Source organism: Onychostruthus taczanowskii, unplaced genomic scaffold (assembly GCF_017590055.1).
Source record: "Onychostruthus taczanowskii isolate IOZ18803 unplaced genomic scaffold, ASM1759005v1 scaffold100, whole genome shotgun sequence".
NCBI classification, from domain to species: Eukaryota; Metazoa; Chordata; class Aves; order Passeriformes; family Passeridae; genus Onychostruthus; species Onychostruthus taczanowskii.
The window spans coordinates 737,137-761,322 of record NW_024496527.1 but is presented as its reverse complement, the minus strand read 5'-3'; the positions used below and the strand labels follow the sequence as shown (position 1 = coordinate 761,322).

The following is a 24,186-nucleotide window of genomic DNA, read 5'->3' as shown; positions in this document are numbered from 1 at the left end:
CCAAACATCTGCAGACCAAATCTGAACTCAGAGTCATCTGCAAACCACAAAGGAAACATTCACCACTTCTGAAAGCACCTTCCCACCCAGGTGTTTTTTTTAGACCACTGCAAAATCTTTGGTGCCCTTCAAAATCCAGAAGGAGCAGGTGGATGCCAGCGGGATAAAGGATTAGGATAAAGAATAAAGGATTAGGAGTGCTCTGGTCCTGCTAGACCACTGTGAAACAGGGATGCTCCCAGCAGGGACACACTCTGCCTCAGTGCAGCCAGGGATGCTCCACTATCCACACTTTTACCCAGGAGCAGCTCAGCTGTTCAGGTGAAGTCGCCTGCACCATTTCCAGAGTATCAGCTTCACTTCTGGAGTACCAAAAGGATCGTATTCCTCACAAATACTCCTTTTCCACACAAGCAGTAACTGCCACTGTCATGCTGAAGCCTGAAGGAATGGATGGAGTCTGCCAAAGGTCTGCTTGGCTGGGATCTGAAGGTTCAAGCTGGGGAACACTGCAGCTCCTGGCTCCCAGCTCTCACACACGACACAATTCCACTAAATCGTGTCCCGCTGCTTTCCAGTCTCACCACTAAGCTCAGATATAATCTATAGCTTGGACAGGGACTATTTTGGGTTTCAACCATCAAACTCTGCCTGCTGGAACACAGAAGTCCCCACTGGGTTGATATTTATGATCTAAACCTATCAAGTTGTCTGTGTTTTCTGGTCCCACAGCTTTCCTCTTCCACCAGACACATTCCTGAGTTGATGACACCAAGACCACACGTGATCATTAACTCCTGTCGTGCCAGAACCAAAGGCAAAATCCAAAGTGTTCCCTGATCCTCAAAATCCTTGTGTGGATGCTCCCAGACAAGGAATGGTTTCACATCTTCAGTCTAGACATCGGCATGGTGAGCACGCAGCAAATCACTCAGAATGCTTCCCAAGGGACGTCACCCAAATGTCACCAGAGGCTTTTGTTCCCTGCTCTTGGCTTGCAGCTTTGCCCAGGGACACACAGCTCCACCTTCCCTCTGCCACCTGTCAGCTGAGCACTCCATCAATAATGAATTACTGCTCTCATTAAAAATGCAACAAGGCCAGGGCTAAAAACTGGTTCTCCATGTACACACCTAGATATGAGAAATGTCACATCAGGATTCCTCAGATCACTTTGGGATGTGTTAGTCAAAGAAATCCTCATTTCCCACGAGTCACTGCAGTTTGCATCATTCTATTTTTATTTTTTTTCTAAGAACGGTGCAGTTACCAAGGAAGTCCCAGCACCACGTCAACATCACTGGCTTTGTGAATCAAACCTGAAATTTGACTAGAAATGATATCTGACAAAAATGTAAGCCCCTAATGTGAAAAATTAGGTAATGATCTATCAGTCTGTCTTATTGATATAACTCTGCACTGCAGAGGGGGAACTACAGACTAAGAAATTACAGTTCTTCATCTCATGTTATTTACATTTCCTGAGCCCAACAGCAAAATATCTCCCTCCTCCTCATCCTTTGAAATTTCCTCTGTATTTCAAGTCTCAATTTAAAATCAGCTGAGATTTTTGAAATTAGCCAGAGACCAGGGAAACTGTTACTTCATGCCAAGCAATCCAGACCTGTTCAGTATCTCGTGAGCTATTACTGACAAAGAAAATAATAATTTATATGCATTTATCCCATAAAGATGACAAATATATAATGAACCTCAATGATGTATTTCACTTTAAGGAAGATAAAATTTGTTAGATGTCTTATTGACTTTAATTTTTCTGGCCTTGATCCCTTCAATATATAAAAAAGTCTCCTAAGAATTCCTTTGACACTAAAGACTGAAAGACTCAGTGTTGGTTTCCACATTTCCATCAGCAAGATGGTCCAGTTCCACAGGACAGAAGCAGATCCCAAATTCCCAAGATATCTGCTGTAAGACTTTCTCCAAGAGGAAGACAGAGCTTTTTGACCCTTATTAGTATTGATCCTAATTTTATTTCATGGGATTCAAACCTGAAGATCATGTTCCCTATAGAATGCAAACTAAAAGTACAGGATTTTGGCAGAAGGATTGCAAAGCTCCAACATGAGCCACACAAGAATGGGATCAGAACAAGAATCTATTTGAATGAGGTGAACCACAGCCAAATTTTAATTTGCTCAATGTCATTTACAAAGTTTATTTACTGAGAAAAAGAGTTTGGCAGCAGCCTTTTGGTCACCTCTTCAGCTATCCCACATCCTGACAGAGGATGAGTGACAGCATCCCACTGAGCACAGCTCTTCCAGAATATTTTAGCAGCTGAATACTAACACTGCAGAGCATCACATGGAATCTGTGTTCAAAATAAAACAAAACAAAACACAAAGTACAAACACAAATACTCTTTTTTTTTTGTGGATATCCTATTGCATTGCTGTAGTGACGGAGCACATCCCACCCCACTGGGACAGCACTGTTAGTAGGAATATTTTGGGGAGCTGGGAGAGTTTTGTAGTATTACACACCAAAAAAATCATTGGGTTTTCCCACTGAGACTTGACTTTCTTCCCAAACAGCTCCTGTGGGACAGTGGAACATGAGGTGAGGCCCGTGGCAATCCCTGTGTGCGACGCTTCCCACTGCACACCCAAACACCACACCTGAGAAAACACAATCTGGGGAGGACATTTTCTGCAGCCAGTGACCAGAAATAACACAGAGAACTGGTTTCAGAACCAGTTATGCACTCTGCACTTGTGTTTTGTTTGTTTCCAAGAGTGCAAGCCAAACAGTTCCAGCCCAGGGGGTCCACAGCGCTGAGCCACGTGAGATGGTCAAAAATGGGGGAATCTCTTGGACATCTGAATCTCTGCTCAGTGTCCTCTTCCTAACCACAGAGGAAGAGAAAGGGAAGATTCATGCAGCATCATCCCTCTGTCAGGCTCCAAATTAGTATTTTCAATTTCCATGGTGAAATCCTCTCCTCTCCCCATGGTCACTGTCTCATCTCCAGCCTTGGATCAACAGCCCCGTTCAGAGAGGAGCTGTTTGCTGGAGCGTGTCTTCATTAATTGAATGCTGATTGCAGCTCCTGTGGCAGCCCTCCCCTCCCTCCCCAGCCTATTCACCCCTTGCCAAGCTTCACTCACCCCTGACCACGAGGTTCTGCTGCCTCAAGTGCTGCCTGCTTGTTCCCAGTCACTGAATATCCCTTCAAAAGGTGCCTGACCTCGTGCCCTGGGAGTGAAGGACAAGCTCCTCTGCTTTCCAGTTTCTGACCTCTGACACTTTGTAATTCCCAACCTGCTCTGTGTGGTTTGGAAATTCACATTATGCTGAGTTTTCCCTTCCATATCTCACAGTATTATCACACAGAGCCTTGAATCCACCTTCCTGCATCTCTGAATTCACATCTACCACTGTCAAGAGCTCTGAAGTGACCCAAAGAGATGTTTCCCATTTTATGGGCTGCCCTAAAACCATAAAAACAGGGAATTCTTGGTGGATGGTGATGTGCTGGACTCTAACAGAATTTGAATTATGTCCTAATGCAGAAGTTTAAATAAATGTTCCTAGTGTTTATCACAATTAACTATACAATTCTGCTTACACCTGTGATTTACATAAACCTGACAGATTTAAAAAAATGCTTTGGAACTAGAGCTGGAAAAAACAAATATCAGCAACATACTCCTAATGACTGTAAAGAAGATGTTTGCTCTTCTCAAACACAATCTCTTTACCAGGTCAGTCTAACACCTCAAGTGTAGAGTTGAGGATTCTTAAAATGTCAGCTGAAGCCAGAAAATGACTCAGAAAGCCCAAATTAACAGCAACAAGAGTTAATCTGCACTGTGTGAGCTTAAAGTTGCCTTCCTTCACAAGAGGACATCCCTGTTTTCTGCAGTGCTGTATATTCAGAAAGATATTTTGTAAAATAAACCAAACTCTCTGAAAGCTCTAAAAAAAAAAAAAATATCCTTGAAACTCTGCAGGTTAACCCAAGCAGAGAGGCCAGAACCAAGCCAGATCTGCTCAGAGCAGCTCCAAACCTTGGTGTCAGGGGGAAGAATCACCTGCCCTGGCTCCAGCCCAAAATAGCAGCTCCCATGAGTGTTTCCCAGTTTTGAAGTAAGTAGAGTGTGCTGGTTCCTCTCCCAAGACCAGCACATCCCAAAGCACCCTCAGAAGGCTCCCAGGAATGGATTCAATCCATAGATTGTACCCCCTAGATGGTGCCTGTACCCAGCCCACACAGCTGCAGTTCTTGGTTTGGGTTTTAACCCTCTTTTATATAAGACAAAATAAGCAAAATCAAGCCAAAATTCCCCATGCCAAGAAAACCTAAAGAGAGTGTGAGACTGGATAAGTCCTTCCTGCTTGGTGCTGACAGTGTTTCTATAACAGATACTGAACATATTCTTTCACCTCTGAAGGTCTGTGCATGGATTAAAAATGTAATTGGAACAGAGAAGGAAAGCTTAAAAAAACCCAAAAATTGGACAACTCTGGCAAGTGTTAATGCCAATCTTACTGGACAGGTTGATTTGTGCCAGAAGAGAACCAACTGCCACAGAATCTCAAAATCCCAGAATGGTTTGAGTTGGAAAGGACCTTAAAGATTGTTTGGTTCCAGCCCTGCCATGGCAGGAACACCTTCCACCATCCCAGGTTGCTCCAAGCCCCGTCCAGCCTGGCCTTGGGCACTGCCAGGGATCCAGGGGCAGCCACAGCTGCTCTGGGAGAACTGTTCCAGAGCCTCCCAGGGAACAATTCCCAATTCCCAATATCCCACCCAGCCCTGCCCTCTGGCAGTGGGAGCCATTCCCTGTGTCCTTCACTCCAGGCCCTCACCCAAAGTCTCTCCATCCTTTTTGTTGGCTCCTTCAGGTCCTGAAAGGCCACAGTGAAGTCACCCCAAAGCTTCTCTCTTCCAGGCTGAAGAACCCCAAATCTCTGAGCCTTTCCTCACCGAGCTGTCCCTCCCCACAGGGACTCTCCACTCCTCCCTGCAGCTCTGCTCACACCTGTGGCTCATGTCTGGCTGCTCTTTGCTGCTGGAAAAAGAAACCTGAACACCATTCTTGATTTTCAGGGCTGTTTGTCTTTTAGGAAGCAGAAAGATCCAGAGGCAATTGTTCCCCCTGAAATCTTCCAGCTGGATTTTTGGAGGTGGAGAGCAGTACCAGACTCCTTTATAGTGGAAGGCACAGAGGCTTTCAGAAACTATTTCCCAAACAGAGACTTTATAGATTCAAGACACTAAAAAAGAATGGTCTCTTACAACCAGCAGTCAAAACTGCTTTTTGGGATAAACCCAAAATGAAGATTTCCATGCTAATTTTTACTAGTTTATTCTGTAGTTGCAACAGAGCCATCACTTTGGATGCCTGAGCTGAATATTGCACAAGGACAAATATTGATTTTGTGGGTGCTCTCCAGATGGATACTGCCAGTCCTCATCCCTCAGAACAAGCAGCAGCACGAGGCTGGATGAAAAATTCCCAGCTGTCACTCCCTATTTCCACATTTACACACTTCCTCTTGCAAGGACGGAACCCAGAATGTGCAGAAGTGCCAGGATTTCAAGAAATTCCACATTAAAACCTGAATCCCAGATCCACCGCTGGCACTCCTGACCACAGCTATAATGCAAATAAGACTTAAATGTATTTACTTTTGCTGGCAGTTGGTGAAACTGAGATAGTTTATCTCTGGCAGGGAAAATTGGGAGGAGGAGAACCTACCTTTCACTGAGAGACTTCTGACACTTTCTTACTCAAGGCCAATTAACTCAAGCAGTAAGGGATTAACAGCTCATTAATGATGTGAGGCCAACTCCCTTTATTCTCCACAAAACCAGACTGAGCATTTGTATAAGCAGAGGGGTTTTGTAGGGCTCAGTAGCCACTAAAAACATTTAATTCTCATCCCTGGTAATAATTACTGAAGGACAAAGACCTGGGGCAATAAAGATAACAAAAATAAAGCAAAGATCAATGCACAACTTAACATTTATTTAGAGGGGGAAAAAAACCCCCAAAAGTCAGCTCTGTGCTTCCCAGCAGAGGTTGGTTATTCTCCTATGAAATTTTTCTTGGCAGATCCTCCTTTGCAAAATATTTGGCACCATCCTTCTAAAACTGAAAAGCTAAAAGCTAGAAACAGACCCTGACCACAAAAGTATTATTTAGCAACTAATGCAGCACAAAAGACACAAACAAATACCACATGAGGAAAAAAAATAAAATTAAAAGGCCCCAATTTTGACTCAGCTGGAGAAGAAAACAAACCAGAAAAGAACCTTTTCAAGTTACGACTGTGTGCATTACAGTGGTTTGAAAAGCTACTAGAAATAACTCACTTTCCTGGAGAATAGGAAACATTTTTGAACATAAGATGATGAAAATGAAAGAATGCCCATGGAGCTGCTGATATACTCAAAAATGAACAGATGCCCAACAGCTTTACAGGCCAGGGTATAAAGTAGGGAAAAGAGAAAAAAAAAAAAAAAGAAAATATACCTTCAAATACATTAAACTACAAACCAAGATGGATTTTAAAAGGATTTTTTCACCAGAAGATAGGGGGAATAAATGTAAAACACTTTTATTGTATTCCTATGTTGAATGCTTAGACCATGACAAAAAAAACCCTCACAGTATTATGGAGTATTACAAACCCAAGTAACATTAAAAGATTATACATTTCATCAGCTGCAGGGGAATTTATTTATTCCCTAGAGATGAAAGAACTAAGAGATGTGACAACCAAAATATTTGAACGACAATATCTATGTGTCTTCTTTTACTGACAAAAAAAAATTAAAAAAGAAAAAAAAAATCTGACTTTCCAGGCAGGGAGAAAAGAATTTCTGAAGGAAAATACGGGTTGCTTTTTTTATAATAAAAAACTAAAGAATTTCAGACCATAATTTATTTCTTTACCAAAGAAAAAGGTATTTTTTTACTGCTTTGTAAATATGAGCTAACACACAGTGAGATGTGTCTCCTCAGAAAGGCAAAACTGAGAAGCCTCCACTGGCATTTTAAAGGGAAAAAAAAAAGAATTTTGAGATTGCAGCTGTTATCTCAAACCCTCCAAACCAAAGATTAAAATCCACATCAACTCCTTTTCCTTATCATAATTTATCCAACAGAATCTCGAGAGATTCAGGTGGAAAATGCAAATTTAAGTAGAAAGATCTACCTTCAACAAAGTTATTCAGTAATCACCTCCTTAAAATTCCAGTTTCTCAGAGATGAACTCACAATTACAAAATTCAAAATTAAAATTAAATTTCAGTTTAAATTGAATAATTAATTAAATAATTTAAAATTAAGTAAAAATTAAAACGAACAAGAAATTTGCCTTGATGAAGAAAACAGGTCAGTGTTTTGCTCTTTACTGTTAAATAAACCAGTGACCAGAACAGAATTAATAAAGAAGTTTTGTAATTGAAGAAGCTAAAGGAAAATTAGCTAAAAATAGGAGTTGGAAGATTCTTTTTCTGTTCTACAGTTAAGCTTTGGTTTGCATCTGGATTGTATCAATTGTCACCTTCTTGGGCTGGGAGATGGGTAAGATTTGATGTTTCTTTCTGATCCTGGGACAGCTGTTCCTACTAAAATAAACCCAGCATTTATTTACACTCTCCATTTTATAGTGATGAAATGGTGATCAGCAATATTCCTAATTCAGGAGATAAAAATCAGAACCTGGAATTCTGTTGGAATAAACAGAAATGACATTTCAGTAGGTTTTTAAGTGAGGAAAAACTGAAATTCTGAATGTGCTGGTACATGAGAAAGGTTACAGATAAAATATGTTTTGCACTTGTGCTGATGAAGCAGAGAGGAAATATGCTGCCATTTCATTAGAGATGATAACTGAAAATCGTGCAAGTTATCTCATCCTCTCACTTTATTTTTAGCCAGAACAGAGGAAAAGAACTGGTCTGATTTTTTATTATTATTGTTTTTCTTCATTTTAACCAATTAACTCATGTAAATGACGTCACCTGGAAACAAGACTCTTTCAAAGATGTCACATGAAAATTAGAATATTTTTCTGCAATTTCATCTACAGTGATGGAGCACCAGTTTCACTTCAGTCACCTGATTTCAAGCACTTGGCCAGAGACTTCCTCACTTTACTCTGAAAGATGAACCAAAACCGTGCTGGTCAAGTAATATGGGTTATTAAATAATTAGAATATTCTGGCAAATTTGGCCTGATGATTTAAGTGGAATTTTAAAAGAATTTTTAAATTTTAACACGCTTGAGAACATTTTCCATCTCACCTCATTTCTCTTGTCTATATAGATTTTCTTTTCTTTATTGTGTTTCTATAGGGTTTTAAATTCACACTTGGTGCATCCCTGGGTATGGGGATTTTTGAAAGAGTTTTGAAGGAGTTAGAGATGGGATTTCAGAGTTGTTTTTGATGACGTGGTTTATTTTCTTATTTTCTACATAGCTAGGAAGGGTGAGTTTGGTTTACATCTTTAACTAGGTTATAAGATTCCTAGTTCTATGATTTTTAAAAGGATTTATTGATTAATAAACACAGTTAACAATGATAATTATGGTTTTGATTTAATCTTTACATATTTCATTTTATGGATTTATGTTGTAGTGTAAGTTAATCATGTTGATACACAAACTTATAGTACTGTATTCTAAACTCCTTGTTTACCTTTGTAACTACTTTTATTTTTTTTATATCTTAAACTCTAAAACTTTAAACTTTATTTAATTTAACATGTAAACTACAAATCTATATTCTTGATTTTAGTACTTCAGTTTGGAAGTTTTTTTTAAGATCAAATCTTGTGTTTAATTCAAAGTTTTGGTTTACAGGCCCAAAGTTCTGAGAATTCCAACACATGGGGAGCCCTCAAGGCCATCCCTCCATGCCAGGCTCTCCCCCTGCTCCCATCCCCAAGGAATTCAATCCTCTCCTGTTGGAATGGAATCCTCTCCTAAAATTCCTGAGAATTTTAGATTTTCTGTGCTGACAGGCACTGACCCCCAAGAGAACACTGCATTTGACCTGAGGCCGTAGAAAAATCTTCCAAAATTGAATGATGGAACGGGGATTATGGGTGTGTAGTTTGAATAAAACTGCATTAATAATAAAATATGACATTAAAAAGTAATGTAAAAATAACAAAAAATAACATAGTAAAAAACTTAGAGTTTAATGTTTTCAAATATAGTAATATTTAAAAAATAAGAATTAATATTTTAGAATATAGTAATACATATAAAACAAGATAAAAGTTTTATCTCTCCCTGCAGCAGCTGTGTGCTTTTTCCATGGACCAGCCTTCCCCAGGCAGACACCACGAAGGAACATGCTGGAGAGAGCCAGAGGAAATCGTGGTACAGGCTCTGCACAGCCTGGCTGCCTCCCTGCTCCCAAAATTCTGCCTCAGCTCCGCTCGAGGAAGCACAACACAGCTCTCAGGGAAAGTTATTTAACAAGTCAAGGAATGGTTTGGGTTGGATCAGCCAAACACCACCTCGTGCTGGGAGCAGGGACACACTTCCACTGCAAGGCTGCTCCAAGCTCTGCCCAGCCTGGCCCTGAACAGCTCCAGGGATGGGGAATTTCACAGGATGCTGTCATGGAGCAAAGCCATGTCCTCCTTCTCCTCCTCCATCCCTCCTGCAGCCAGCACAGTCCATCTGTACTTGAGACATCCCACAAAAACCTCAACACCCACGCAATGAGAAAAAGGAAAAATCCATGGTCATGTGCCCTGGACAGGCTTGATGGATCGTGGAACCAAAAATGGAGATCTCCTTATCCATCTCCTCATCCTATCCTTATCCAGAAATCCCTTTGTCCTGTTTGATACTGTGAGCTAAATCTAAAAACCAGACTCTCAGGACAGGAACTGTTTGGCAGAGTTTAGAAGGCTCTGTGTTAATCCAGAAGTTATTCCTACCTCTTCATAATTAACCAAGAAGCAAAGGATCAGTGCTCAACCAGTGCTTTAAATTTAATCACACACATGCCTGAGAAAACAAAATGGTTTTATCAGAAACTGCTCATCCTGGGGACTGGCTGGGGTCTGGGCTGTGAATATTTACAAGGAACACATCAAATACTCTCCCTTTACTCACTGCAGACCAAATGCTTCAAAATTTCAGCTGCTCTTGTTTCCCAACCCCTCATAAATAAAACACAAATACCTGAAGCTGTTCCACCACTGAGAGCAATGAGCACCCCTCAGGCACTGCCTCCTGGCAAATTTTAATTATTTCAGTTTTACCAAGAAAAAATACATCCATAAAAGATGGTATTGCCCCACCTTGATTCTTTTTACCTGCTATGTTTACACCTCTGTGCCTGTACAAGAGACTTTACCATTTATCCTCCCTTGGGATTAATGACTAAATCCCCCAAACATTTTTGGGAGCCTGGTGTTTATAATTCGACTCTGATCGTGCGTGTCTGTACGTTGGACAGCAAGTTAAGGCACACAGAACTCAATTCTTTATTGCTTCAACAGCAATGATCAGCAAAGAATCACCCACACAGCTGAGAACAGGACAAAAATAGAGCTTTTTGGGGTGGATCATCAAAAATACAGCTTTTTGGAGGGGATCCTCACAAATAGAGCTTTTTGGGGTGGATCCTCACAAATACAGCTTTTTGGGGGGGATCATCAAAAATACAGCTTTTTGGGGTAGACCATCCCCTCAAATGTAAGAAGTTATGCCTTTAATGCTGCACAACACAAAGCTACTCAAAAAAAACCCCTTAAGAATGATTTCTTATCAACAAGATAAGAGTCCCCCTGCAATAACCTCTTCACTCAGAAGAAAAACAGCACTTGCCTTTCTGGAACGTCTCAAAATTCACATTTCAAACATGCTACAAATCCAGCTTTTTCCCACTGAGATGAAAATATGGTTCATTCAGCTTTCTTTTTTCAGACATTCCTTCTCCAGCCAAATCTTCCTCATCTCTATGAAAACATGAACCTCCTAGACACAATATTCATGCAGAAGACACAAAAATACACTTGGGGGAGGAGTAATCCCAACGTGCCAAGATATTAAATCTGGCATTAAAGATGCCATTTTGAAGGATCAGTAAATGCAGCAGTTTTGGACACCAGGACTGTGTGCTCTGAGGGTGCCCATGACTATATTTTGTATAATCTTTTTGCTATCTTAGGAGAATAAAGTCAGTGGAAACACACAGAGCAGCACACAGGAGAAGGGATTAGGGAAAAGTACTAGAAGAGGACAATCCTGGAAGTAATTCTGTTGCTCACCCTCCCATGTGCTCTTTCATTCAAGAGCTTCAAAGACATGGTCAAGCTGCAGCTTCTCCTCAGAGTTTTCCATCCATCATGGAAAAAGGTAAGTTTTGGCTGAGGAGGACCTTGCAGACACTGTGCTGGATGAAATTAATCACTCCAGCACTTGGGTGAAAGAATTTAGAAAGCTGAAGAGCAGAACAGAAACCTCTCTGTGCCAAACTCACAAATTTTTGTCCATCTAGGAAGGAAGAGTTTATCCAGCCTCCATGTGATTTTTTATTGGAAATCCAGAATGGATTAGGGAGAAGCATAACTCCCCAAATCAAAGGTGGCTGTGTCCACTAAACCTTGCTGAGTCTTTTACTGCTAGAAATCCTTCAGAAACTGGGAAAGAACTCTTCTGGCTTCTTTGGAAAATTAAATATCCAAAAACCAAATGAAATGGCAAAATGTGAGGAAGTCACAGAATCCCAGAATGGTTTGGGATGGAAGGGAATTTAACAACCAACTCATTCCACTCCCTGCCATGGCAGGGACACCTTCCACTATCCCAGGCTCCTCCAAGCCCCATCCAACCTGACCATGGACACTTCCAGGGATCCAGGGGCAGCCACAGCTGCTCTGGGCACCCTGTGCCAGGGCCTCTCCTCCCTCCCAGCCAAGAATTTAATCCTAATATCCCATCTAACCCTGCCCTCTGTCAGTGTGAAGCCATTCCCTTTTATCTTATCACTCCACATCCTTGTGAAAAGCCTTGGCAACCTCAACCACCAGGCATGGAGATTGCCTTGAGCTGAAGAACAACTTCATGAATATGGAGATGTCCCTCTGAGCTGGAATCACCTTGGGCTGATGCTGCCTCTCCTCTTCACTCCCAGCTGCAAGCAAGCAGCAGGTGCCAAACACAGCTAAAGGTAGCAGGGAAGGTTGTTTTTCCAGCTGGAATGAGCAGGGACAGTTGCTGGTGTCAGCAGAACGCGCTGCCAAACTCCGTCACGGCCTTGCTGACAGGAAGAGCTGCTCCCTCTGACAGGGATGATCTGTGAGCTTCCACCACGCACCTCTGTGACAGAACTGGGGCTCAGCCACTCATCCCAGAAATCCTGGAGGCTTTCCAGGTTATCCAAATGCTGGCAATGAAAATGGTCGCTGCATCTTCTGGAGACAGAGAGGAAGGAGATCTTGGCAGGCAAACGCTCTCAGCTTTGATCTGTTCTTCCCTCTCAGGTCTCTGCTCTTGGGGGGTGAGTGCTGGGTGACCTGCACTGTTTGCTTCCTCTTAATGGATATCTCACACTGAGAAGAAATTAGACTTCACTCACAGAATTCACAGAATCACTGGGTTGGAAGAGATCATGGAGTCCAACCCAGCCCAGCACCTCAACCTAACTCTGGCCCCCAGTGCCACATCCAGGCTTTGTTAAACACATCCAGGGATGGTGACTGCACCACCTCCTCTATTTTTAAGATTTTGGAAAGTGCCTGGCTCCTCAAAGTAAGAGACAGGGAGAAATAACCATAGGGGAAACACTACTCCCACCATGTAACTTCCCATTAACACCAAGAATTCCAGAACGGTTTGGGTTGGAAGGAACATTAAAAATCATCCAGTTCCATCCCTGCCATGGGCAGGGACACCTTCCAGTGTCCCAGGCTGCTGCAAACCCTGTCCAGCCCGGCTGTGGACACTGCCAGGGGCAGCCACAGCTTCTCTGGGCACCCTGTGCCAGGGCCTCACCACCCCCACAGCCAAGAATTCCCTCTGTATATCCAACCTTAACTTTCCTTCTTTCACTTTGAACCCATTACTCCTTGTCCTGTCACTACAGTTCCTGATAAACAGAAACATGAGTGACAGGATATAATATTTAAAGCAAAACAGCTTGGAACATCCCACATCAAAGACCAAATCCTTAATAAAAAAAAAAAAACTATTACAAACATTTCAAATGGAAACCCCAAAGTTTCACCTTCCACTGCTGAATATCCTCACAGAGGGGGTCAACAAGCCACAGAGCATCTTAGTTCTCAAAGCAGAAATCCTACTGACTGCATGCTAAAAGAAAAGCATGCCATTTCCCAGAAGAGGAGCTCCACAGCAGTAAGAAAAAACTTAGAAGCCCTGGTTTGATGTCATTCCAAACACCATTCCTATGGAAAAAGAGCACACAGAGTTCAGGCATGGCTACAGCAAACACTGCTGACCAGAGGGCTTTGATCTGCAGGGGAAGAGTGGAATCCCCCACATGACAGATGTTTTATGGTCATTTATATGTGGAAGCAAGAGATATTCACCAGGGACAGAAGTGCTGAGTCAGGGATGGCCAAATCCAATTGGTCTGCAGCTGCCAAAACATGTTGGTATGAAGTTGGGAATATGTGATTAAAAGCTGTCATAGCCATAACTGTTCTCTGGTATCAAAAAAAAGCTTTAATACTCTGTTCTTAACCTGTTGACTTAAGCAGTAAAACAGTGATAAAAAACTGATAAATGTTCATTATCTGAAAGATTAGAAAGGCATTGAGAATTATTTTCTAAACATCAAATCCAGGTTCTCAACAGCCTTTGGCTGCACCAGGAATTAGAATCCAGAGCTCTGAGAACAAGGCAGAGACCACACAAGCAGAGCTGAAACCTGATTCAAACTGGACAGAGTAACACTTTTATGGCAACCTTTAAAAAAAGAAAACACAAAGAAAGCAAAACAAATCTTTCTGTTGTTTGTTTTAAATTCCATTTGAGCAAAGAGTCTGTGTGCCACAATCCAATTTCATGGCTTACTGTTTTCCAGCAGCAATCAGTGGCAAAGCACTTCAGGTTTCTTCCAAGTTGATGCTTTTATTTGGTGCAGAAGATTAAAAAATAATGATAATAATCTCAAGAGAAGAGAGACTGAGCAGGTGACTCCAGAAAGAATGAAATTTTCATGATATTCAACAAAAATGCGCCCCTTGTTTACAGGCAGCTTCTGCCACGAATTTGGTGCATTCCTTGTCCCTTGTGCTTACTTTTCAAGAAAGCCACTGTGGCACTGCTCACAATCCTGCTTGGAAAAGCCCAAACAAGCCAGCTTTAGAATTGCTGCACAAGGTCATGTTTGATCATCGGGGAGCACAGACATCCCGCTATTCATCCGAGGCCGAGGCTGCCGGGCCCGGCGCTTCCACGGGCTCCCAGCTCAGCTGCCAAACAACAGCCTTCAACAAGGATGAATTTACATCCATCTGCATCAACCACCCTTTTGTTCCCCTCTGCAGAAGCAAGGAGCAGTTCAAACTCTTGTTTGGGGCACTTGGAATGAAAAACACAAAAAGCCGAGCCCTGGGAATGGCTTGGGGTGGAAGGGACCTTAAATCCCATCCCATTCCACCCCTGCCATGGCAGGGAACCTTCCACCATCCCAGGCTGCTCCAAGCCTAGTCAAACCAGGCTTGGACACTTGAATATTTCCCTAAATCTCTCCAGCAAACCTCTTCAGAGCCATTAATAAACACTCCAATAAAAAATCCACACAGGAACTCTCAGGAAGGACGAGCAGCAGGAAATTATCCCCCGAATTCAAGTCCTGTTTTCCAAAGCCCCTTGAGGACACCAAGATCCACAGTTACACACAAGAAAATGACTGGATGTTGTGATGCAACCAAATTCCACAAGTTAAGCAAAACAGCCCAGTCTTCTGCTATTCCAAATACTTCCAGAAAATACCATGGAGTGCAGGAATTCGTGATGATCCAGCCGATGGTGTGACCTTGTTATCAACCCAGCCTTAAACAAATTAGGACTACAAAGCCCTACTGAAAAGCTGCAGGTTCACTCACGGGTCATGCTGGTGTGAAAACCCATCCTGGGAAACATCTAACCACACTGGGAATTTACCTGGGATGGGATCTGACCAGCCACTTCCCAGTGCTGGAGGTTAAATTCCATTTACAGTCTCCAGCAGCTTTTTTAAATTGTCTGCTCAAAGACCCCAGTGAAACGTGTGTTTCTTCATTAACCACACACAACATCTATTTCAGCGTGAAACAGATGCATTTCAGAATTTCTGAAAGCAAACAGAACAAATTGATGTCATTTTTAAACACTGCCTTGAGATTTTAATTTTTTTATGACCACGGTGGGAAGACCTTTCCAGGAAAGCCAGATTAGAGAGACACTGGGGACATAAAAATACTATTTTTTAAACAGCACATTATTAAGTTCCAGTTCTCATCTTTGTTATTACAACCTCTTCCATGAGTCTGTAATTCAAGGTATCTTGGTGAAATGCTGTGAGGGATAAATTATTCCAATGGTTTAATATTAATATCCTCTATTAAAAATTAAAAAAAATAGCTTTCCCACCATGGATGAGGCAACTAACAAGTCAGGATTGTAATGGAAATTACTTCCAAGACTGCTAGACACAAACTTGGATCTATTTACACAGGCTGTGAATAGACAAGAGTTTATTTACAGATGGTTTCTCCCCAGCCCTGAAATGCATTTTGGGGAAAAAAAGATATTAAAACAACATCAACAATCCAGCACTTAGGAGCAATCCTACAATCAGCCATTGTGTGCCATGTGACAGACAAGAGAAATAAACCCCACAAACACTAAGAAAACACATCTCTGTTTAAAGCTTTCATGGTAGTAATGAAAAGCAAAGTGGGCAGGAGAATTTTGAAAAGCCTTTAAATATTCTTCTGTAACCTAATAGTGAAGATAAATATTTGATTAACCTCCACCTTCACCATCCAAAAAAGAGCCAATTACTCTAAAAGCTACCAAATGCCCCAAGAAGAATTTAAAGCATTAACCACAACCACCAAAAAGCATCTGAGGAAGAGGCAGATGTCCCACAATCAGAGAGGCTGCCTGGCTTAGACATCCCAAAAACAACTGTGCTGGAGACGCTGGTGACTCACTATTAGTGAAGGAGCAGAGAAAACCACTTGAAGAGGTGAGGGGAAAATTCCATTTTAATTTAAGAGCCCTCTCTAGCAAGCCCTTCCCGAGCTCTGCAACATAAAAACACTTGGATATTCACTAATAAATTCATTTTATAAACACTTCCGACAGCCCTCAGCGAGCACAAGATATGCTGTCTGCACTGAGACTTACCAGGGGCTAAGAAAAATAAAAGTACAATGTTTATACATTAAGTCCTTTCAAGAAAAAAAGGTTTACCTTACTTTTGAAATTATCATAACATCAATGACTTTAACAAATAAGTTTGCTGTGCATATTTGTCATAAGAGGCAGTGCCATCTGATTCAGTATTCCCTTGATACAGTTCCTGCTGCAGGCCTTTACAAAAACAAAGAGCAAACCAATGACCTAGAAACAAATGCAGCCTCTCAAACTCCTTTAAACTCATTAACTTTATACTTGTTTCGGACTCATAAGAGCGCCTGAAACTCCTGCCAAAAACTTTGATTGAAATCTGCCAGGCTGCACGAGGAGAAAGTTTGGGTTTCCTCCTTATCTGAAACAGTCTGAGGAGTAGAAGGAGCATTTTTCATAAGCCAGGGGGCAGAGGAGGGGGCAGAGGGCTGTGGTTTTTTTGTTTAAAGGGGATGGATGTGTTTACATGGCACGGAGCAGAGCCATGCATCCAGCCCAGCTCCGGAAGCGGAAGCTGGATGACATGTCAGCACAGCTCTCCACTAATTACCAGGATAATGAGAAGCAGAATATTTCTTTTTCCACAAAGAGATGACACAAAAACACTTCCCTGCAACGCAACTAGTTATTTCTTGTCGTGCTGCCTGGTTATTTCTTGTCATGCTGCCCTGCACTGGGCAGGCACACACAAACAAAGCAGCTCAAGGTAGGCAGAGTTCCAGATTTATGACAGTTGAAATGCTCTTTTAAAGGATTTAGTGCTAGAATCACTAAGAAAGAAGCTGACTGATCTGTGCACAGCACTGCAGGATTAAAAGAAATAAAAGAGGAAGGTAAATATGCACCATGAAAACTTTTAAAAATAACTCCCTGAGGTCATAAGTAACCATTTCAAAGGGGTGGTGGGAACAGGATCCATCCATAAAACTTCAATTTGAACATTAGCAAAGAGCCCTCCCCCAGCAGGAGCAATTACTGCTGCCTTTCATGTGGCACAGTAACACACCTTCCCTTGCACGCTTGGCTGTGTCAGGTCTATTTTAAACACACTCAACAGCACTACAAAGGAAAACATCCCACAGCCTCCCTCCCCGTGCAGCTGAACACGCACATTGCCAAGCACAGGTTGAAAACTTTGAGGCTTTCTTTATAATTGACCCAGCCCTGAAAGCTGTGGAGCATCCCTGAGGTGCGAGGAACATCCCTGAGGTGTGAGGACAGGGCTCATACAAGAAGAACACACCACTGCCTGCACCTCCTGTCCCCCACTCCTGTGGTTCTGTTGATGTGAGCACCAATATGGAATTGCAAAATCCATACTGGATTGGAAGGGACCTAAAAGATCATCCAGTTTCAACTCCCTGCCATGGACAGGGTCACTTTTTGTATGCACCATTCCAAGAGCATCTACTTGATGTGCTGCACTAACTCTACCTCGTGCTGCAGCTCCGTTCCAGCTTCTGAAGAGCTTTAATCTGCTTCTGCCTTTCACGGGCTATTATTAACCTCGGGGATAAAGTGGCACCCTTTTAATCAGGTGCTTTAACTGGATGCGTTCTGCAAACAGGTACAGCCAAGAGATATCCTCTACCTCCTCGGGCAGTAACGTGGGAAGAATCGCCTGCGATATTCACCAATAAAACCTCCAAGAAGGGCAGCGGTAAGAGAGAACCTTCTCTGGTGCTGCAAGCACAGAATCCCAGGATGGTCTGAGTTGGAAGGAACCTTAAAGATCTCATTCAGTCAAACCCCTTGCCGTGGGCAGGGACACCTTTCACTATCCCAGGCTGCTCCAAGCCCCGTGCAACCCGGCCTGGGACACTTCCAGGGATCCAGGGGCAGCCGCAGCCTCTCTGGGCACCCTGTGCCAGGGCCTCACCTCCCTCACAGTCAATCCTTCTCCACACAAGTGGGAATCCTCCCCTTTGCCAGAGGCGGCCCCCCCCGCCGCTCACCTTGTACACGTCGCCGTAGGTGCCGCTCCCCACCCGCTGGATCAGCTCGTAGTCTTGCTGCGGGTTCCGCCTCAGGATATCGCCGCTGGCCCGCGCCGCCGGCTCCATGTCCAGCGCCGCGTCCCCGCCGGCCCCGGGATGCTCCTAGCGCGGCGGCCCCCGGCCCATGGCTCCTGCGGCGGCAACGGCGGCTCAGGGGGGCTCCGGGCGGCCCAGACAAAGGCGGGCGAGCGGCCGCGCCCTCCGCGGCTCCCGGGGCTCCTCGGGGCAACCAGGAAGAGCCGGGGCGGGCGGGGAGCGAGGCCGGGCGGGGAGGGAGCTCCGGTGCCGCCGGCGGTGCGGCCCGTCCGCCGGGGCGGCCAGGCCGGGCCGGCTCCTACCTGCGCGCCGCAGCCCTTTGTCCCGCCGGGGAGGGAGGGAAGGGAGGGGGAGCACCGCTACCGAGGCCCTGCCAGGGGCTCTGAGCCCTCCCTGGAGCCTTCTCCTCTCCAGGTGAGCACCCCCAGCTCTCCCAGCCTGGAGCAGAAGGTTTCCAGCCCTTGGAGCATCTTTGTGCCTCTTCTGATCCTGTTCCAACAGGTCTTCGTTCTGGAGGGAGAAGTGCAGGTACAGGCAGGGCTTTCAGCCTGTACCCCTTGGTTTGAGGCGGGAAGAAAGCCTCCAGTTTGGCTACAACACCTATATTTTATATATATCTCTATCCATATATCTGCTGATACCAAACAGCAGGTTGAGCTTTCCATCTTTCACGCCAGAAGCTGGGATACTTCATGAGAGACTCGAGAAGGAAAAGGAGGAGGAAGACGAGGAGGATGTAGGACTGATCTGGATTGCAGCCTTGCAGCCACATCGTGTAATCCTTCTCATGGGCTAATCAGGTACCTACCATGGTATTTAGCTTTGTGGGTAACCAGTGTAATGAAAGTCACACCAGAATTACCTCAGACTTGTTGGGACTTGTCTCCCTGGGCTCCGTAAGTCAAAAAAGCTTCTGTGAACCTGCAAAGTGGAAAGCATTTATAACTGACTTTCCCAATTATTTTCAGCAAAGCAGCTGAAATTCTGGGCAAAGCTCACCCATGGTCTCTGAAATGAATGCTGAACAATTTTACAAGGCCAAAGGTGGGGATAGGGAGTAGAGGAATGCTGGAATTTGCAGTAGCACTTGCTGCAAGGAGAATCATTAGGGCCTGAAAGGAGGTGTGATTTTCTAGGCGTAAAAACTACCACATACTCAGAGCAGGAAATATGCAGAAGTTAGGTAGAAAAATTCAAATGGATGCCAGATGTAGGAGTCTCTGGTGTCCAGGATTGCTTATTTCAGAACAGATTCTGCTGCTTTGGCAGCCACACTGCTCAGGCAGGGCCAATGTAGTCTAATGACAATGTAACCAGGCATTGATCCTGGGTTTAAAACGGAGCCTGGGCTTTGAACTTGGTCTTACATTTAGAAATCCCACATGTAGTACCTGACAGAGTGGTGTGGATTGCATAAGATTTTCCTTCAAACCACAGGCTCCATAGCAGATTTCATTAGGATCCGTGGTGCTTTAGGTTAAACTCAAAGGCATCGTGTGCAGACTCCTGGGAATTGCATAGTGGCCTTTGGGTTTATTGGGATTTATTTATGGGCTCGTTTGGGCTGCAAAATGTAACCTGCCCTGCCTCCCAGAAACAGGAGAGCTCAGGGCTGCTCACTTAAAGAGATTCCCATTTAATTTCCTCTTGTCCTCTCCAAGCCTTCTGCATCCTGTATGTCCTTTCCAACATAAATACCTAAGTTTTCCTGAACCCCCAACAAACAAGAAACTATTTACCCTTTAGAGAGCTGTATTTCCTCAAGTGACTTTTAACAAAGCAATTACCTTTCCCCTCATAAATCAGCTTCCTGTGCTCCCGATAGGGAGCTGTTTGTGTCCTTTTTCTTTCCCCTTCCTCAGCTGATGCTTTTCACTCTGCTGACTTGCTGCTCCTGACAAGCCATGGGATGACAGCACAACAAAAAGGACATTTCATTTTCCAGTGGCAGATGGTGCATTAAGACTTGGCCTCCTGGAACATCTCTCGGATCTGAGGGGCTGCAATTCACTGCAAAAGCTGCTGTACTTAGTCCTTGCTAAGTTTCACTTCCCACCTGGAGGTGCAGTTTCTCATCCCATCTTGCCAGTGGTGGAGAGTGAGCTCTCAGAGCCCAGATTAAAGCTCTCGTGTTCTGAGCTTTAATCCACCTTTCCCGGCTTGGTTCCCTGCTGGAAGAACATCTGGGAGGTGTCCGTAGATAAAAGCAGCACTGGGACTGGATTATTGTTACCATTTCATGATTAGGAAAATGAGGAAACTGCCTGAAATTGTGCCAGGGGAGGCTGAGGTTGGATATTAGGGAAGATTTCTTCAGGGAAAGGGTGGTCAGGCATTGTTTGCCCAGAGCAGTGGTGGAGACCATCCCTGGAGGGTGACAAGAGCAGTGTGGATGTGGCACTTGGGGACATGAGTCAGTGATGACCATGGCAGTGCTGGGTTAAGGCTTGGGCTCAATGGTCTGAGAGGGCTTTTCCAACCTTAATGATTTAATTAATGATTCTAATGAGTTGTGCAGAGCTTTCAGTGCAAGACATGGACCCTGTGCCCTGCCAGGCCCATGCTCCTGAGCACACACTGCATTTTCCACCCCAGACCACGCTGCTTTTCTGGTCAAGCGTGTTCAGGAATGTGCTTTTATGCAGCATCTTCCATCTGAACAGGTCGCAGCCTTAAAAGGAATGTTAAGTGGTTTTACATAAGGCATTACGTGGGTTTGGAGAATGTGATCTGTTTGTGCTGCAGTCTGAGGAGGAAGAACAGCCACGGTTCTTTTAACGAGACGCCGAGGAGCACCAGGTAACGGCGGCTGCAGAGCTGGAGGGATTTCTGACTGAGCAAGATAATAAAGGTGGTTTTAAAAGCAGTGAAAATACTTCAACTCTGGTGGGTTTTTTTGACTACTAAAATATCTTTAATTTTACACAGTCTAACAAACTCACATGGAAGGCATTCATAACTGCTGCAGCACCTTCCCTATGGTTTGAATTTATTTTTATTTTTTTTAAGTTTGTGGTTTGTCTTTTTCAGGCTGGTTTTCCTCCCCAGTGGAACACACACTTGCTTCACCCATGGCCACAAGTGAAGGGCCTGCAGTGGAGCCATTTCCAGGCTTTCTGTTGATAATTTTCCACCCCTGAGTCCCTGCACCTCCTAAAGCTTCTTGGCATTCCTTTGGCAGCTTTCAGTGCTGCTCATGCTGCTTCACCTGCTCTGCTATCAGAATCCAGAATAAGAGGGATAGGGAAGATTTTGTGGGATCCTGAATGGTTTATTGTTTCTGGAATGGCCCTTTGGGGGCCAGTTGGGATGGCAGCAGATGTGGGCACGTGATGACAAGTACAAAAAATGCCTGCAAAAAAATAAAGAGCAGAAAGAGAGAGAAATCCTGGCAAGATGGATGGAGAGAACACAGCCAAGGGCAAGAGAAGGAGGAGACATCCAGGGCTGTTGGATGTTTCTTATGTCCAGCTTGGGAATTCACTTGCTCAAGGAAGCATCAGTCTGCCATAGACTGAGGATCTCTCCAGGGCTTGTGCTGAGATGCTGTGGGAAGAGAGAAAAGACATTAAAGGGAGAGAAAAGCCTTTTGTCCCTTGCAGGAGCAGGAGAATTGAACAAGACACAGCTCAGGCCTGTGTGCAAGGATTTGTTTTTCACGGAAGGAAGAGGGGCACTGTGGCTATACATTATATTTGTGTCACCCCGTTTACGTAGATGCATCTCAGGAGACTTTGCAGCTGATTGTGCTCTTTGCATTCAAAGGAAGGAAACCAGCTGGATGCCCTTCCCTCCCACGAGCACGCACAGGAGGGCAGAGGTCGAGAACAGACAGCAACTGCTCAGCACAAGGATGCAGGAAAATATGGCCATTTCCATGAAAAACAGCATTCAAAAGGGAAATTCAGAGCACTGCCTGGAAACCCGGCTGCTTCCCCTGTTTCCAGGTGCACCAACCTGGCTGGAACATTTTGCATGTATCCTGCTGAATCATCCAGGCAGGTGGATTTGGTTGGTTCTGCCAAGAGGAGCTGGAAGCCTTTTTCTGGCTGAGGTGTATCTTCAGGGGGAAATCCTAGAAACAAACTTGGCACGCACGGATTTTGGCTTGGGCTCACTAAAGCCACGTTGCAAACAAAAAGGAGGCTGGTGAGGAAGGATGTTTTCAATGGTGTCCATCTGCCTGTCAGGGCAGGAGAGAGGGGACAAATTAAAAACAGGATTGGAAATAGATGGGAAGTTTGGCTTAGGAGAGATCCTCTGCCTTGGTGACCTCTAAATTGTAGAATCGTGGAATTACCCTGAGGATCATCCAGTTCAACTCCTGGCCCTGCACAGACACCCCAAAAATCCCACCCTGTGCCTGAGAGCTCTCCTGGAGCTCTGGCAGCCTTGGAAACGTGACCATTCCCTGGGAAGCCCCACCACACTCTGGGGAATGAATCTTTTCCTAAAAGAGAAATAAGAGGATCACAGTCAGATGGTGCAAAGACAGCCACTGAGGTAAAACCAGGCCTGGGCTGATGATTCTTTATCTCCATGTTTATTTTATTCTTAAGTAGCTCCTTTAGTTTATGGAGCATCTTCCAGAAGGAAGAACCTCCAGACTGATTGATTAAACAAGTCACTTAATTAACTGCTGGAATTCTGTCTCCTCCACAGTGAAATACCTCTGTGCAGTCGTGTTTACAGAAGCAGCAAAGATAATTCCTTTGGCTGCAAAGCCCATGTAAATGTAGGCGGTCACAGCACAATTTGGGGTGAGAAATGGGAGCTGCAGGAATAGCAGGATTTCCTAAGCAACAAAGATCTGCTTCACTTAAAATATTTCAGGAAGAAAAAAAAGAAAAATCAAACAACAGAAAGATGTCAGGAAGGTTTTAGCTTCAGGACCGAGGAAAAAGCTGATTCAGTTTTATCCCTTTTTGGTATTTCCAAGGAATTGAGGCCTCCTAACCCTAGAATAAGGGTACAGAAATGGAACAAGCGATGAGGAATCCCTGCCAGGCAGTGTAACCAGCAGGGAGACATCCCCCTGCAATGCTCTTCAGACACATTTGACACCTAGATCTCTTTGACTTTCCCATGCAATTCAGCAGAAGCAGTGAAAGAGCAAAACCCGAGGAGGCAGAAGTGATAACAAAAACTAAACTAACACATCCCAGACCCTCGGATAACCACTGCAAGAACAGATCTGTCACCCAGGGGCTCGGGCAGCGCCTTGACCAAGGAAAACTGGTGTGGATGGCAGCGTTTTCCTCAGCAGCAAGTCCCAGTGAGCCCGTGGTGGCACCTGAGCAAGAGCAGAGCCTTGGCAGCGTCCCTTTGGCACCTCTTACATAAGCGTTGCACAACGCGCCCGGGTTCTGTTTGCAGAGGGCTGGGGATATGAAAAGCAACTGGAAATGCTGCCTGGGTAAGTGGGACATGGAATCAAGGTAAATTATGAAACAGCTCCTGCCAATGGAATGCAGCATGGATTTAAATCCAGGCTTTCTTCAAATTCTGGGGCTTTTTCTGCGCTGGATCTCGTGGTGTTGAACACCAGCTGTGCTCTCCCTCTGTGGGGTACTTTATCTTTTTGTCTTTCCTCCATTTAGCATCATTTTTACTCAAGAATTCTTCCAGTCCATGACCATTCAGCACATCTGCTGTAAAATCAGCTCTTTGTGATCTAGCAACTTGGGCAGCAAGAATGTAAAGATGCTTGCAACTGGGAAAATAAAGGAAAGATGAATCGGTGGAGAGAAGGGATGGATGAAAATTAACAAATGCTGAG

General features: G+C 44.1%; 1 protein-coding gene across 1 annotated transcript in view; it reads right to left on the bottom strand.

Annotated features, from left to right (window-relative positions):
• The window catches only part of MAP4K5 (mitogen-activated protein kinase kinase kinase kinase 5), a 60,709-nt gene extending 41,938 nt beyond the window's left edge, over positions 1-18,771 (bottom strand). The window contains exon 1 of the mRNA XM_041410239.1: positions 18,330-18,771. Within this exon, the coding sequence (XP_041266173.1) occupies positions 18,330-18,437 (108 nt within the window). The 5' untranslated portion in view covers positions 18,438-18,771. The remainder of the gene's footprint in view (positions 1-18,329) is intronic.
• Between the last annotated feature and the right edge of the window lie 5,415 nt (positions 18,772-24,186).